Genomic DNA, 14979 nt, shown 5'->3' on the forward strand with positions numbered 1-14979 from the left:
GTCTTGACTGTTCCTGAAACTATATTTGAGAGAGTGCCAGCAGCTAGGGTGAGCAGAGAGAGAGAGAGAGAGAGAGAGAGAGAGAGAGAAAGAGAAAAAAAGAGATAGAGAGAAGAGAGAGCGAGAGCCTGAGTATACACAGATAAGATGTTCTTTCATCTCTATGGGAAGGAGGCGCTTTAAGATCCTTACAGACATATCCGGGGGGAAACAAAGTACACATCAGATGTGTTCCACATTACAATCTTAAAATACACTGCTCCAAGCACCGGAGTGTTTAGTCATGTTTACCCGGGAAGACATAAAACACTAAATGTTTTCAGTTTGACATACATCTTATTTTGTCTCTGTTAAACACTATGGTTTCAGGAGGTCAGGGGAATTGAGATGACAGGCACTGCTTCAACTCCATGAAACCTCTATACCAGGGACGTGCACAGGAGTGTGCTAAGGTTGCTTGGGCAGCTGCCCGTTTGCCCTCCTCGAATAAAAGTGCCCCTCCGAGGAAAAAAATATATATATATACAGTACTGTGCAAAAGTTTTAGGCAGGTGTGAAAAAATGCTGTAAACTAAGAATGCTTTCAAAAATGGAAGTGTTAACAGTTTATTTTCATCAATTCTTCATAAATTAACCAAATGCAGTGAAGGAACAGAAGAAAATTCTAAATGAAATCAATATTTGGTGTGACCACCCTTTGCCTTCAAAATAGCATAAATTCTTCCAGGTACACTTGCACACAGTTTTTGAAGGAACTCGGCTGGTAAATTGTTCCAAACATCTTGGAGAACTAACCACAGATCTTCTGTGGATGTAGGCTTCCTAAAATTCTTCTGTCTCTTCATGTAAACCCAGACAGACTCGATGATGTAGAGATCAGGGCTCTGTGGGGGTCATACCATCACTTGCAGGACTTTCTGTTCTTCTTTAAGCTGAAGATAGTTGTTAATGACATTGGCTGTATGTTTGGGGTTATGTTCCTGCTGCAGAATACATTTGGTGCCAATCATACGCCTCCCTGATGGTATTGCATGATGGATTAGTATCTGCCTGTATTTCTCAGTATTGAGGACACCATTCATCCTGACCAAATCTCCAACTCCACTTGCAGAAATGCAGCCCCAAACTGTAAAGGAACCTCTACCATGCTTCACTGTTGCCTGCAGACTCTCATTATTGTACCTCTCTCCAGCCCTTCGGCGAACAAACTGCCTTCTTCTACAGCCAAATATTTCTAATTTTGACTCATCAGTCCAGAGCACCTTCTCCCATGTTTCTGCACCCCAGTTTCTATGTTTTCGTGCTTAGTTCAGCCACTTGGCCTTGTTTCCTTGTCGGGGTAGAGCTTTTTGGCTGCAACTCTTCCATGAAGACCACTTCTGGCCAGACTTCCCCGGACAGTAAATGTCTGTACCTGGGTACCACTGGTTTCTGCCAGTTCTGAGCTGATGCCACTGCTTGAAATCTTCCGATTTCGAAGGTAAATAAGCTTGATGTGTTTTTCATCAGCTGCATTAAGTTTCCTTGGCTGACCACTGCGTCTACGATCCTCAACGTCTTCTTCAAAAGAGCTTGAACTGCACATTTTGAAACCCCTGTCTGCTTTGAAATCTTTGTCTGGGAGAGACCCTGCTGATGCAGTATAACTACGTTGTGTCTTGTTGCTGTGCTCAGTCTTACCATGTTAATGGATACAAAAATAAACAGTTATTGTTTACATTTTTCAAAGCATTCTTAGTTCATAGCATTTTTTCACACCTGCCTAAAACTTTTGCACAGTACTGTATATATATACAGTATATATATTTTTTTTTCCTCGGAGGGGCACTTTTACTCGAGGAGGGCAAACGTGCAGTTGCCCAAGAATTTCATGTAGACCTAGTTTTTAAAAAATCGCCACCCGAAACATAAAAGTACAACATACATAAAGTAGCCAAGTAGATGAGACGTCGTTGTGTGGTGAGAACTGATAGAAAATCGTAAACAACAACAATCGCCGCCATTTTCCCCCCAAATCTTTATTTATTGGTGCCACCAATAAATAAAGCAGGATTCCAGTCAATGGAAAAATGGCCTCCCCCCACCGGCGATTGTTGTTGTGTACAATTTTTTATCAGTTCTCACCACACAACGACGTCTCATCTTTGCTCCATGAATGTCGATATGTAATGGTATGGAGTTATTGAAACTTACTACGGGTTAAAAAATACTAGAAATTGAATGTTTATTTTTCGAGTCTCAAGCCTATAAAGTTGCACTGGGTGCCTTTAAGAAACGGTCAGGGTTGTTTTCTTCTGTGTTGCTGAAAAAACTGCTTTAACGTTGTCAGAAAAGGTGAGTTTTAAGTTGTAGAAAATCAATGTATACTAATTAAAACCTTCATAAATCGAGGCTCAGTTTGCCAACCTAAATAATCAGATGGCTAGTTCGCCTACCAGACAACCAGGCCGTTATCACATGCAAATGTTTTGGTAGGAAAATTAAGCTACATGTCTGCTGATGGTCAGTTTATAACATTTCGTTTTAACAATAAGAATAAATGATGGAAATAATGCATCACATAAATGATTTCATTCAAAATGGTTACATTTCGAAATCCTATCACTATTTTGGGTGTTGTTCTTCTTTACTTTCATTAGTAGGCAGGCTAATCTCTTGTTTGTATACAAGTCTATAGCATAGACATTAACAAAGTTCTTAGTTATGGGGATTGATAGCTGTATTGTAGTGTTTTATTTATTTATATTAATAAAGTTCCTGTTGTTGTCAGTTCTCCATACAGTCCATGGGGGGGGGGGGGGGGGTGGTGGTTCTATACCATGAACATGACATGTTGGCAGAAATGTAAGATCGGAAGTCATTACTATGGCGTTACATATTGCGGGGGGGGGGGGGGGGGGGTGTGGTGGTGGTTCTATACCATGAACATGACATGTTGGCAGAAATGTAAGATCGGAAGTCATTATATGACACTATGGCGTTACATATTGCGGCCCTCATTGCCCCCGCTGGCTTTAAAACACACACATCAGTCTGAATGGATTCCAGCTGCTGTCACCCAAAAGGTTCCACCATCCCACTGCTCCTGTCCACCTCTGAGCTGCAACATGCCTGTGCAGAGCACCTGGTTCACAGAGACCCCCCTAGAGGCCCACAGGTGTAAGGGCAATTTAGGTGTGCTCCTCTCCCTCCTTCTCTCTTGCTCCCTGATCCATGTTGGGGTGTGTGGAGTACTCAGTCACGATGCACGATGTAGCAACATCAGCAGTGAGGGGGGGGGGGGGGGGGGGGGAGCAGCAGAGCGGAAGACGCTAGTCGTGAGTCACAGCTGCATCCGTGCTGACATGTTAAGCCCATCCTGACCTCAATTTTTCATGACGGTAAAAATAGAAAAAAAATGAGAAATAAAGGAGAACTCACCAAGCCATGCCATGTCTGAAGAGCCCCCTGCTCTGAGTGATGGCTGGTGACAGGGCTATGAGGAAACGGCTGCATCTTTTAGCATAGCAAGGATACGGCCTCCCCTGTTCTTTCTCTTTTTCTAAATGTAAAAGAGATGCAGTTATTCCTCTGTGAGGAAGGAAAACAATCTATCTCTGGCAGAGACAACACAGTTCCAGTATCCTGATATGACCATTGGCTGATAAATTAATTCAGCTCATATCTACATTTGAAGTGGTGTGTGTGGGTGTCCAGACAGGACAAACACTCAGAGGGTGAGAGATGAGAATGTTATTATGAATCAATGCGTACTATGTACGTGTCCTGTATGTGTGTGTGTGTGAGTGTGTGTGTGTTTGTATCTGAAGCAGGTGTGGTCAGGGTTTTGTTTTAACAAAGAGGCAGGGTGCAGGAGAACACAAAGATGCTGACACATGGACACACATACAAGCAGCTTCTCCCCTGCTAAAACAACATGGCTCCAGAGGACCTGGCTTTAATCCAGGAGTGGAACATTAAATTGCAGCTAATTAAATCACAGGCCTATCAGCTTTCAAGCACCAATCACTGAACAGACACTGCCTGTTTTTACATGCTTTCGTCAATGGCACCCTATTTGAAATAAGTGGTTGAGTAATGAATGAGGTAGAAAGATTCTGGTTCTGTTCAAATTTTATACACAATGAAATTTGAGAAGTTCTAACTGAATGAACCTACTGAGAAACTAGTTCCACTAGTGCAACTGCAACCCTCTTCAGTTGAAAGCACACAAGCAAAACAATTGCAGGTCGTCAGATGATTTTGATCAAAATGAGTATTTGAATATATTAAACACAAGAACAGTGGAAGGCACATTTTCTTCCCGAAACAACTTCTGTAATTGATAATCAGTGTAAAGATTTTTTAAATGTAAATGTAACCTGATTAGACCAAAGTAGACAATCAAGAAAGATCTACTAGGGCAGTGAGGATTTGGAGAATGGAGAGTGACAGTCGCAGGTAATCAAGCAATCAGGAGACTGGAAAAGTGAGGCAGGTGAGTTGATTCAGGAGGGGGTGTGAAAGGATCATGGGTCAGCGCTGGCATGACAACTAAATACTGGGGTCGATATTTAACATAACTACAATATCAATGTTACTGTTAGATTTTCACTTGCATTGGTTTCACAGACATCTGCATCATCTATAAATGAATCCATAAATATTATGATATATTAGAGGTCTTACTATGCCATAGGCAATGTTACAATTATGATAATGTTCCCTGCCTTTTTTTCACGTTGATCAAATGAAAGTTGCCATATGGAGATGAACAGCATAAACCATTAGGATTGGTCGAGATTCACACGTGATCTGATTGAACAACCCTGAGCAAGATAGTTCTACTGGAGTGGAAACGAGAATGAAGCCACAGTCTTGTATAGCAATGACAAACACTCATGAGCCAATGAATGTGTGAATGCGAAGATAGATAAGCAAACATCAGACTAGCACGCAGTCTACAAAGGATCTTGCAACAGCTGGAAACTGTCAGCTTAAGATGGCTATGGCATGCAATACCTTGAGAGTTTGCAGGATCCTCCCTATGGAAGTCCTCAAGGCTACTGGGTACTGGGGATTCAAAGAAGGAAAGCCATCAAAGCACCGCAAAGGTTTTTGAGAGTACTAGGGTTTCCGGATAGCTATGGGTCTGTGCAGATCAATCTAGTTGGATCACCTGGACAAAGATTCCCTATGCCCACAACATCCATGGTCAATGATAATACATTCAAGGTCAGCAGAGGATGGATTCTGTTATGCATTCGTAGCATTCATCGATAGAAGCTACTCGAGAGAAGTTATGGTTAATTTCTTTCCTATTCATACAATCAATCTGTTTAATTCAGCCCTAGATTTCACAGGTAAAGTACAATAATTTGAATTGTGTGTTTAATGAAGTAAAAAAGCCAGCCAATTTGCTAATCAGAGAACATTGTTAAATTACAAAGACTCTTTTAAATAAAGGAAGTTAATGAGGCAACTGATGACAAAACAAATGACATTACCCTAGCAAAATGGGCTTGATACATAAAATAGATTATGGTGTTAACATATTTGGACCAATATCGTTCTGTGCCTAGAAAACATTCTGCAACATCACATGACGTGCTTATATTTCTGTATGTGTAACATAATGAACACACATTAATATAAAGGCATCCTTGTTGTGCACAGTGTAGCAGTGACGTAGGAGAGAAGAAGGATGAGGTCAACGAGGCGACTAAAAGCTGTGGGTGGGGAACGGGAGTGAAGCAGCTGGCTCAGGTGTTGGGTGTGATGGGTTCAGCATGGATTGGCTAAAGAAGACCTGATCACAGAGCTGAGACAAGAGCGGAGAGATGAATCGCTCAAGCCTACATGCTCTGGTCAAAAAGAGTCGAGTGTCAAGTCGTATATCATAACAATCTTATTAGGCAATCTAGGCTCCAGTCCACCACAACCTTGGTCAGATGACCTTTACGTTGTGGAAGGAGGTTAAGGAAATCAGCTCATGAATAAGCAAAGAAGGTCATTTTATGTGTTTATTTACTGTAAGTGTAAGATAAAATAAATAAAATAAAATAAAAATAAATTAAACATCCTCATACAAATTCAACTCACATCAAGTCAATCAGCTTTCGGTGTAATAGGGGTTAGAGTAATCACACAAATGAGAGTAATCACACAAATGGCAAAATAAAAAACAATTAGCTATGAATGAGCAAGGGAAAATGTCCACATCCGTGTGATGCCAGTTCTCCCATGGCTGAGAGTCTGCAGCACACAGGAGGAAGTACAATCAGATTCCTGCTGCTCTGTTCCAGCAGTGGCACTGGTAGTGGTGGATGCATCTCAATGTTCCATTGAGCCAAGGAGCTTTCAGTGTTTGCTAGTGGGCATAGGCAGCCTCAGTATCTCCATGGAAACAGGCGTTAAAGAGCGAAGATCCTCCCCCTGTGGCATTGTGCGCTGATAAACATGTGGGGAGGGTGTCTGAATCCTCAGCGGTGGAAGTGAGAACAGCACAGCCCAACCACTCAGTTCAACTGCCTGGACTTATCCTCCAGCTTTCTCCCTCTCTCTCTCTCTCTCTATATATATATATCTCTCTCTCTCCCTCTCTCTCTCTGGGGGGATTTTCATGTCATCCTCACTGTTCTGCTCCCTCAGTTTTTTTCACACCCACACGTGGCTGATAAAAATCACTGCCTCCTTTAAATTAAAATTAGCAATGGCTGTGTGAACATCAGAGGGAAATGGAAAAATACAATTAAACCCAGACGGAGCATCTGAAGGAGAGGGCTTCAAACCAATGAGAAGAAGCCCTTGACCAGGAAGGAACAGGAGGGTCTTCTCCTCCAAAAAAAGACGGGCGTGACGAGAAACAGGTTTTCACCCCAGGTCAAATGTCTCCCATTTCCATATTGGGATGTGTTGGGAATGCTAAATGGGACTATGCATGATGAAATCCAACAATCCATCAGCCGTGTCCATGGGTCATCATTATAGCTAGTGGAATAAGGCATAAACACGGGGACGGCCTGGGCTGGATGCATTACAGTGTTTTCTTTGCAGGTTGTTAGCCAGTAATGGCTGGTCCAGGAGTGGCACGGGAAATATCTTTTCACTGAGGAAAATACAAACGTCACACAAACAAATACAACCTTTATGATTATAATATAATTTCAATGCTACTTAAAAAGCATTATGTTCAATGAAACCTCTCACCAGATCTTTGTTGGGCTTAGTCTAGTTAATAGAGTTCCACTGTTAAAAACATTTCACAAGCTAATGTGAACACCATTATCATTTCCCCTTCTTAGTCTGATGCAAATCAGTATTTTTATATTCAATGGGTGACCGTGACATAATAAAATAACCTCCACAAGCAATAAGAAATGTGCCTGTTTCACATCACAAACATATGGTTACTATGCTGATGAAATGCACTATACTGAAACAGTCACCCATAATACATCATTCATATTTTAATGCATGGACATGTTTGATCCAGACTCAGTCTCTCACTCACGTGGTGGCTGCTCGCTGTAGCTGTGCTACCAGAGCAAGGAGAGCGTTCACCAACACAAATCTCTCACGCCCTCCGGTGGTGAATATGTTAATTGCAGAAAGTCCACTCATGTGTCTTTACAGCACCATGTCCACTCTCATTCCCTACTGTCTGTAAATATAGCCACAGATATCTCCCCTAAACATTAAACACATCCTTCTTGAGTGTTTCCATTTTCTTTAGGTGACATGCTCAGAGTTTTTCTCTGTGCTTTTGTCCCCTCTTCCCTCAGTCTTATCCTTGATGGCAGTTGATGGCATCGCTGCCTTATCAGACCAAAGACATGCTATATCCACTGTGATAAAAACAGCCTTATTATACCATAGACATGCTATATCCACTGCGATAAAAACAGCTTCTGTGGTTGATTATCTGGCCTATGTCTTGTCCTCTTTGCTGTGTAGCTACAATCTTTAATTTACTGTAAAAAAACTGGAGAGCATTAGGCTGCAGAGCCAGGCTAGCAAGAAGTGGAATGAGGTTAAGCAACGGTATTCCTTATGGGCATTCCTTTACTGTGGGTATTCCAACGGCATTCCTTATGGGCATCCTTTTACTGTGGCTCTATCTCATTTGGCCCCCTACACCCTCTCCCTGTCCACTCTGACTCCATTTGTGCATTCATCCTGGCCTAGCGGGGAGTGGGTGAGGCAATCAAACCCAGCAGGTCTGTTTTCCAGATTTCAATGTACTGGCACTCTAAGGAAGAGCACATTTGTAGCAGAAAGGTAGAGCAAACGTTTGGAGTATACTATTGGTTCCATTACACCTGTCACTTTTTTTTTTCAGATTACACTTCAATGAAAGCCCAGTGATGTGTAACAGTAATGATGACCACAACAACAATGTCAGTGTGCTGTTATTTGGAGGACAAAAATACAAATGACCCACTGATTTATAGCTAATGCACATTTCTAAGGTTTTGTGAACAGCTATGGAATTAACAATTAGCTCACTTTTATGTAAATGGTGTTGAAAAAGACTTCCAAATTTAAAGAAGAGCTTCCGAATTTCAAAGACATACATTCAAAATACTGGTGCGTTAACATAATTTGATTTTCAGTGTTGCACATACTGCAACGTGTAGTCTACTGAGCCTGTTCAGGTTTTACACACGCAAATCAATTAGTTATTATTTGCCCTCCATGCCACAAGGTGGCAACATGATACTATTTTGATATGCGCCTCCAAATACATGTTGCTTCTGCAGTGGTATAGCCTATGCAGTTTTGCCGAAAAGATATGTGGCATGCTGTTTATTTCTCTGAAACTTGCAGCATGTTATAAAGAACAGATTATCCAGATATTTTCAAATCGAGGACTACAATTCCTGCAATTTCCGTTGTCATCGGCTTATAAGCTATTTTAGCGACCGTTAGCTATAGAGATGCACATTTTTAGCTAACTAGCTTGTGTGTCTATACGTTAGCTAACATGCAAAGACCGTTGTGATATTGAGCACTTTGTTTTTCAAAACACCGGGGTTGCAATGTAGGACACACTTACCTTTTAAGACATCCCGTGGTACATGTTTATTGTAAGCGTCAAACATGACTCTTCCAGCTTTGCAAAATACGTCAGTGTTCTTTCGAAGGATACTCTCCCAGTTTCCTCAAGATATAAGTTTGGCGTTTGCATATGGATCTGGTGTATTTAAACAACAGGGAACCACTCAAGGTCAAATGGGGGTAAGACTAAATACGTTAATGCATTTACATGCTTTCATGCTTGTCACCTTATTTCACATGCACTTTTCTTTGTGGACGTTACTACACCAGTATATTATATTCTTAAATAAATCATCTCTGCCTTTATGTATTTACATATTAAATAATGCGGATATGTGTAAATTACTAAATAAAACAAAACAATTCAACTTTCTGTATAAGCTTCATTACATTTCATGTAAGGCCTATAGCATGATATGGTGATAGAATAGTTCTCTTCAGCTCTCACTAATGCTAACGCATGAAATGTGCTATTGTTTCAGAAAAACATGCTGGACTTTGTGTTTGCTGTGGACGACCCAGTCACCTGGCACACAATGAACTTGATGCAGAATCGAAGGCATTATTCTTTCCTGAAATACCTTGGGCCGAAGCAGATCAGCACCATCCAGAATGAGCATGGAGCTGGGGTGTATTACAACACCTTAGTGCCCATAGACGATAGGGTATGATAAAGCACAGAGACAACTGTGATTTATAGATGATTTTAATTTTGACTTTGATTATTAAAGTGCTTGTGAAACATACTGGGCCATGAACTCTGTAGTGGATCGGTAGTTGTTTTCCATTGAAGGTAACTGTGTAAATTGGGGGGCAAATTCCACATAGTATTGGTAGTGAATGAACTGTCTATTGAAGGCTATGCTCTTTATTTCATATTTTCATTGTTGTGCACTTTACTACTCTGAAAGCAGTTGAACAGTTCAGCAAAATGCCCTTTTTTATTTGCAGATTATAAAGTATGGCGTCATTAGCACCGAAACCCTGATTGATGATTTGCTGCACTGGAAGACCATGTACATTGCTGGTAGATTACACAAGCCAGTGAGTTTTCCCTAAAGTTTCCTAATTATTTTTCCTCTTAACATAACAATTAATACTGCTTTTTATGATTATTAGCCTAACGTTGAAGGTATTTTGTGTATTTCTTAAAATTCATCTAAATATATCTATTACTGCCTCCATATCTATTACTGAAAATAAGTGTATACAATCAGTGCTATGTGGCAACACTGTTCTTAAATGTGAATGTGGTCACCCTGGGAAATCATTTTAAAATACTGTCTCTGTCTTTTTTTTTCTCTCCTTACCATCTCCTTTTCTCACTCTTTCTTCTGTGGGTCTCTCCAGGTGCGTCTCTTGCTGCAGGGGGAGAATGAAAAGCTGCGGGCTGCCCTGGTGGGGAACCTGAAGAGTGCAGTCACTGCTTCCTTCCTCATGCTGCCAGAGAGCTTTTCTGAGGAGGAGCTCTTCCTTCAGATTGCTGGCCTCTCCTACTGTGGTAAGTTCTGTATTGTTCAGCTCTGTGATATCTCAAGGTACTGGTATTATAGTCGGGAGAGACATCAGACGCGGACAAGTGCACACAAAACACAAATCATACCTGAACCATCCCACAATCTTTGAACAATGTTTATATTCTGAAGAAAGCCACAGATGGTTGTGAGTTACCCTTCCTTTAAACAGTTAAATCACGCTGAAAGAAAAAACACCATGCATGATGGCCACACTACGTTACGGACAAAACTTAGTATTTTAGTCATGGGCTATCTAAGAATGCAGGTCATATCAATTCCGATTTTTTTGGTAAGTTAGCATAGATCCTGTGGTCTCATCACCAGGTCAGAAATGTATTTGCAGCAGCTTTTTTGGTGCATTCATATTTATTGGCATGTCTTAAACAAAGTTATCGGTAGTTACATTTCATGAAGGTGCATGAAAGTAGAGAATGTTTAAAGGAAAGGGTCTTAAAGACTCGACTAGCCTAAGTCTTACTAGAGTACCAGATGCAAACCATTTTTGAAATGCAGGATTTTTTCTAAAATGCCCTTACTAAGCTCTTGACGTACACTTATTTTCTCTCAAGGGGATTTCAGAATGGTGATTGGAGAGGACAAGTCCAAAGTGCTCAATATCGTCAAGGACAACGGGCCAGACTTCAAAACCTTATATAGCAACATCTTGCAGGAGTGTCCACAGGTGGTGTACAAGCCACAACAGGGCAGACTAGAGGTGAGACACACAACACACACTAATGCACCAACAGATTCCAGTGTGCTGTTTTTTATGGAACCTGAAATTACTGCAAAATCTATTCTATATTAAATAATATGTTAATTGGTCATTTCAAATTGAATGACTTAAGGACTTGTCACAACATAAGGAGTTCAGTATTAGCAAAGCACTAAACATTTTTGTTTTACCAATTGTAAGATTTTTGCCGTTAACTAGCTTTCATCAAATTAACTTTGATGGTAGGCTTTGTGGTCATGTGAAAGATCTAAACATACCTGTTCCCACTTGCCAGGCTGACCTGCAGGCTAATGGATTGGCTTATTTAGTATGGTTTTGTTAGAGGAAGAAGGGTCCTTTCTATATTACGGCACCATATTAACCTTTGCATTCATATTTATTTTCTGCAGACTACTAGGGGTGTAAATCACACCCATCATGGCGATTCGATTCAGTATCGATTTCCTGACCCAACGATTCGATTATTTTCGATACTCATGAATACACCACGATACGATTCGATTGGATTCGATTAATTTTTTCTTTTTTTTACCTTACAGGCTAGACAATGTTTCAGATTTGAAATAAATCAATGAAAGCTGTTATATCGTTATGCATTTTATTTGAGAAACAACAGCCAATAACAGAAGTAGAAAAGTTGTACTCCACCTAGGCCTTTGACAACCTCATTCACTGAAAAATAATAATGCCCCTGTTATAGATTCTGAAAGGCCTTGCATCAAAAAGTACTGTACAAAGTACAAAGTGTTAAGTAACAAAAATAGGCCTATACCACATTCACTATAGAATAACAATACTCAACAAAATCAGTGCAAAAGTGCACTAGCAGCAAATGGTAACAAAAAATAGGCCTGTAGTTAATTCAATTTAAAATGACAATGCTCCACAAAATCAGAGCAATGAGTGCAAATGTGCACTAGTATCAGCAAATGGTAACAAAAAATACCCCTGTTGGCCTACTTCATTCACTATAAAATAAAAATACTCATAAAAGTGCACTAGCAACAAAAAGTAAAAAAAAAAAGAATTTTTTTTTTTTTTTGTTTTTTTTTTAAATCGATACTCTTGTGGACGTGTCGATGCATCGTATCGTCGGCTGTTGGATCGATGCATCGATGCAAAACGATTCTTTTTTATACCCCTGCAGACTACAATCCTCTTTATATATACTCATCATTGGATGACATCTGGCAGAAATGATCAATAAACCACTGACCTTTCTGGAAATGAATACATCTTGCATTCTTTCTGTGGAAAAGCTAAGATCACTAGTGGAAACAGCTACGATCACTAGTGGTAAGAGCTAAGATCACTGGTGGTCAAAGTTCTAAGTTAGCTTAGTAAATGCTTTGTGTTTTGCCTTCAGGTGGACAAGAGCCCAGAGGGGCAGTTTGTACAGCTGATGGCGCTGCCTCGGACTCTCCAGCAGCAGATCACCCGGCTGGTGGACCCTCCAGGAAAGAACCGTGACGTGGAGGAGATCCTGCTCCAGGTGGCACAGGACCCTGACTGTGGGTTAGTGGTACAGCAAGGTGAGGAGCACTTTTACATTCTTAGTGCACTGTGCAGAAGTCATACCATGCTGTAATTGTGTGTGGTCATGTGTTGGATTAGCCTAATACCTGTGTAATGTTACTTTCCAGTGACTATGTCCAATGAGAAACTAAAGCTCACCCCATTAGCTGATAGCATCTTCCCTTGTGGTTAATACCACATTTAGTTTTTTACTGCAATGTGTTTTCTGATGGATTGTTTTGACCCATCCATTATTTATTTGTGTAACAAACACTCAGTTATATTAATGTGATGTACTCACTAAACCTGCAACATAGTTCCACAACCTCATCCATGCAAAATGAAGAAATTGAAAACAATAACAGTCTACGCAACCAGAAGCTTGATTGGCTTACTAGACAGAGTTCTGTACAGACTACTGCAGTGTGCTAAAGATTGACTCAAATGTTCTTTTCACCCAGCAATTGCATCAATAGTGAAGATTTCAAGCTTAACACAGAGTGCCAAAGGAATAGCCACTGCGGGTAAGTTAAGCATGTTTCATTTAGTAGAATTCTCTTTTAATATTTATAAAAAACGTTATGAAAAACTATGAGTCCGTAGAAGTCTGTGACACATTACTATTCTCTTTTTCAGGGACGTTGAAATCTGCATCCTACAGTGTCAAAAAGCTTAAGAAAATGTGGAAAGGTTGGCGAAGGAAATAGTCTTGACCTTTTGCTTCTATCGCGTCTCTTTCCTATGTGTGGCTCTGACACCACGTGGAATTTCCGTGTAACTGATCCTGAACTGCCTGCCCCTGCAAAAACAGTACACCACACTCTACAGGTTTAAACACACACTCTTCATGATTGCATAGTGCATATGGGTCTTGCACAGTGTACAAGCATGGCAAAACATGCATTGATTGGAATGGATTAAAGAAAAATACCACTTATTTGCTCCTTTAAAGGGAAATGCCACTTCTTTGCTTCTTGATGGCATTGCTTACTCTTTTGTGGCCCAAAGTGCCCCATGAGTTTATTCTTGGGAGGTACATGACCGTTATTGTCATCTTTGGAGGCAACCCCATTTTCCACCCTTGGCCAAGAATGTGATTTGTGTAACACTGGTGATCAGAGTGTGTTCCTTTACCTGCACTGGTGGTGCTGCCAACCTGAGAGCATATTACATTTTAAAACAACACAGATGGTGCTGAAGAGTTACAATAATTTGTAGCAATTTTTTTAACTAAAGAATTTTCTAAATAACCAAAAATAAGAAAATAAATTGGAATTGGAGTAGTGAAGTAGACACATTTAAGATATTTCATTGGCCTCACAAGGTAAGATGTATAATTATATGAATATGTATCTCTTAAGATATACAAAGTCATATCTTGTTTATATTGTAAACGTGCATCTTAGCTTCCATCTGATGCCAGGCTGTTAAAGTTTGTTTGTGTAAAACTTTTTTTTCTCATATGTATGACATTGCTATTCCCCCCCTTAATGCACAGATTTCTATTATTGCGAGTGTCTGACCCATATCCATTACCCAACACCTCTTAGCTGCACATTAACCCTCCATAAATAAGTCTTTCGAGACACACAAGGTATTGCTTGTTTATATTCCATGGATATATAACCAGGTGTAAAAATCCAGTTCATGTTGCGGTCAATGAGGTCAGGGCACTTACTGTTTATTTCCGCAAATTAAGTAAGAAGATGTTTCACAGACTCAAAATTAAATGTTGAATGAACAAAACATCACAAAATGACTTGTTTAAGGTTTCGAAAAAGTGTTGGTTATTGTTTTTACTGTCCATGATTTTAATTCAAATAAATATCAATTATTTATACATATTGAACTGTTTCTTGTGAATATTTTGTCAAGGAGATAGTGTTGGTGTAGCCACTTAGTAACTCAGACAGGTGACTGTGTGGAGGAGACGGCTGGGAGGGTGTGACAATGAAGCTGTTGAAATGCCTCATTGACAATCCCTTAAATCAACTTGAGGGAGTCATCAGAGTTGGTAGGATAATTATTTATTATTTCAGAAATCAGAAATCCTATTGGGATTGGTTGGGGTGCTGTTTAAGTGTTTTTTTTATTGATAGGACAATACATGGTAGACAGGAAGCAGGTGGGAGAGAGATGGGGAGTGGGCTTGGTAAGTGACGCCAGGCCAGC

General features: G+C 40.2%; 1 protein-coding gene across 1 annotated transcript; it reads left to right on the plus strand.

Annotated features, from left to right (window-relative positions):
• The first annotated feature begins 8770 nt into the window (after positions 1-8770).
• tamm41 (TAM41 mitochondrial translocator assembly and maintenance homolog) lies at positions 8771-14606 on the plus strand. Its single transcript, XM_080845785.1, has 8 exons — positions 8771-9219; positions 9522-9704; positions 9991-10083; positions 10390-10540; positions 11126-11271; positions 12659-12824; positions 13269-13331; positions 13444-14606. The coding sequence occupies exons 1-8, from the start codon at positions 9082-9084 to the stop codon at positions 13512-13514; spliced, it is 1011 nt and encodes a 336-aa protein (XP_080701911.1). The 5' UTR covers positions 8771-9081; the 3' UTR covers positions 13515-14606.
• Positions 14607-14979: the final 373 nt, after the last annotated feature.

This window comes from Sprattus sprattus (assembly GCF_963457725.1).
Source record: "Sprattus sprattus genome assembly, chromosome: 10".
NCBI lineage: Eukaryota > Metazoa > Chordata > Actinopteri > Clupeiformes > Clupeidae > Sprattus > Sprattus sprattus.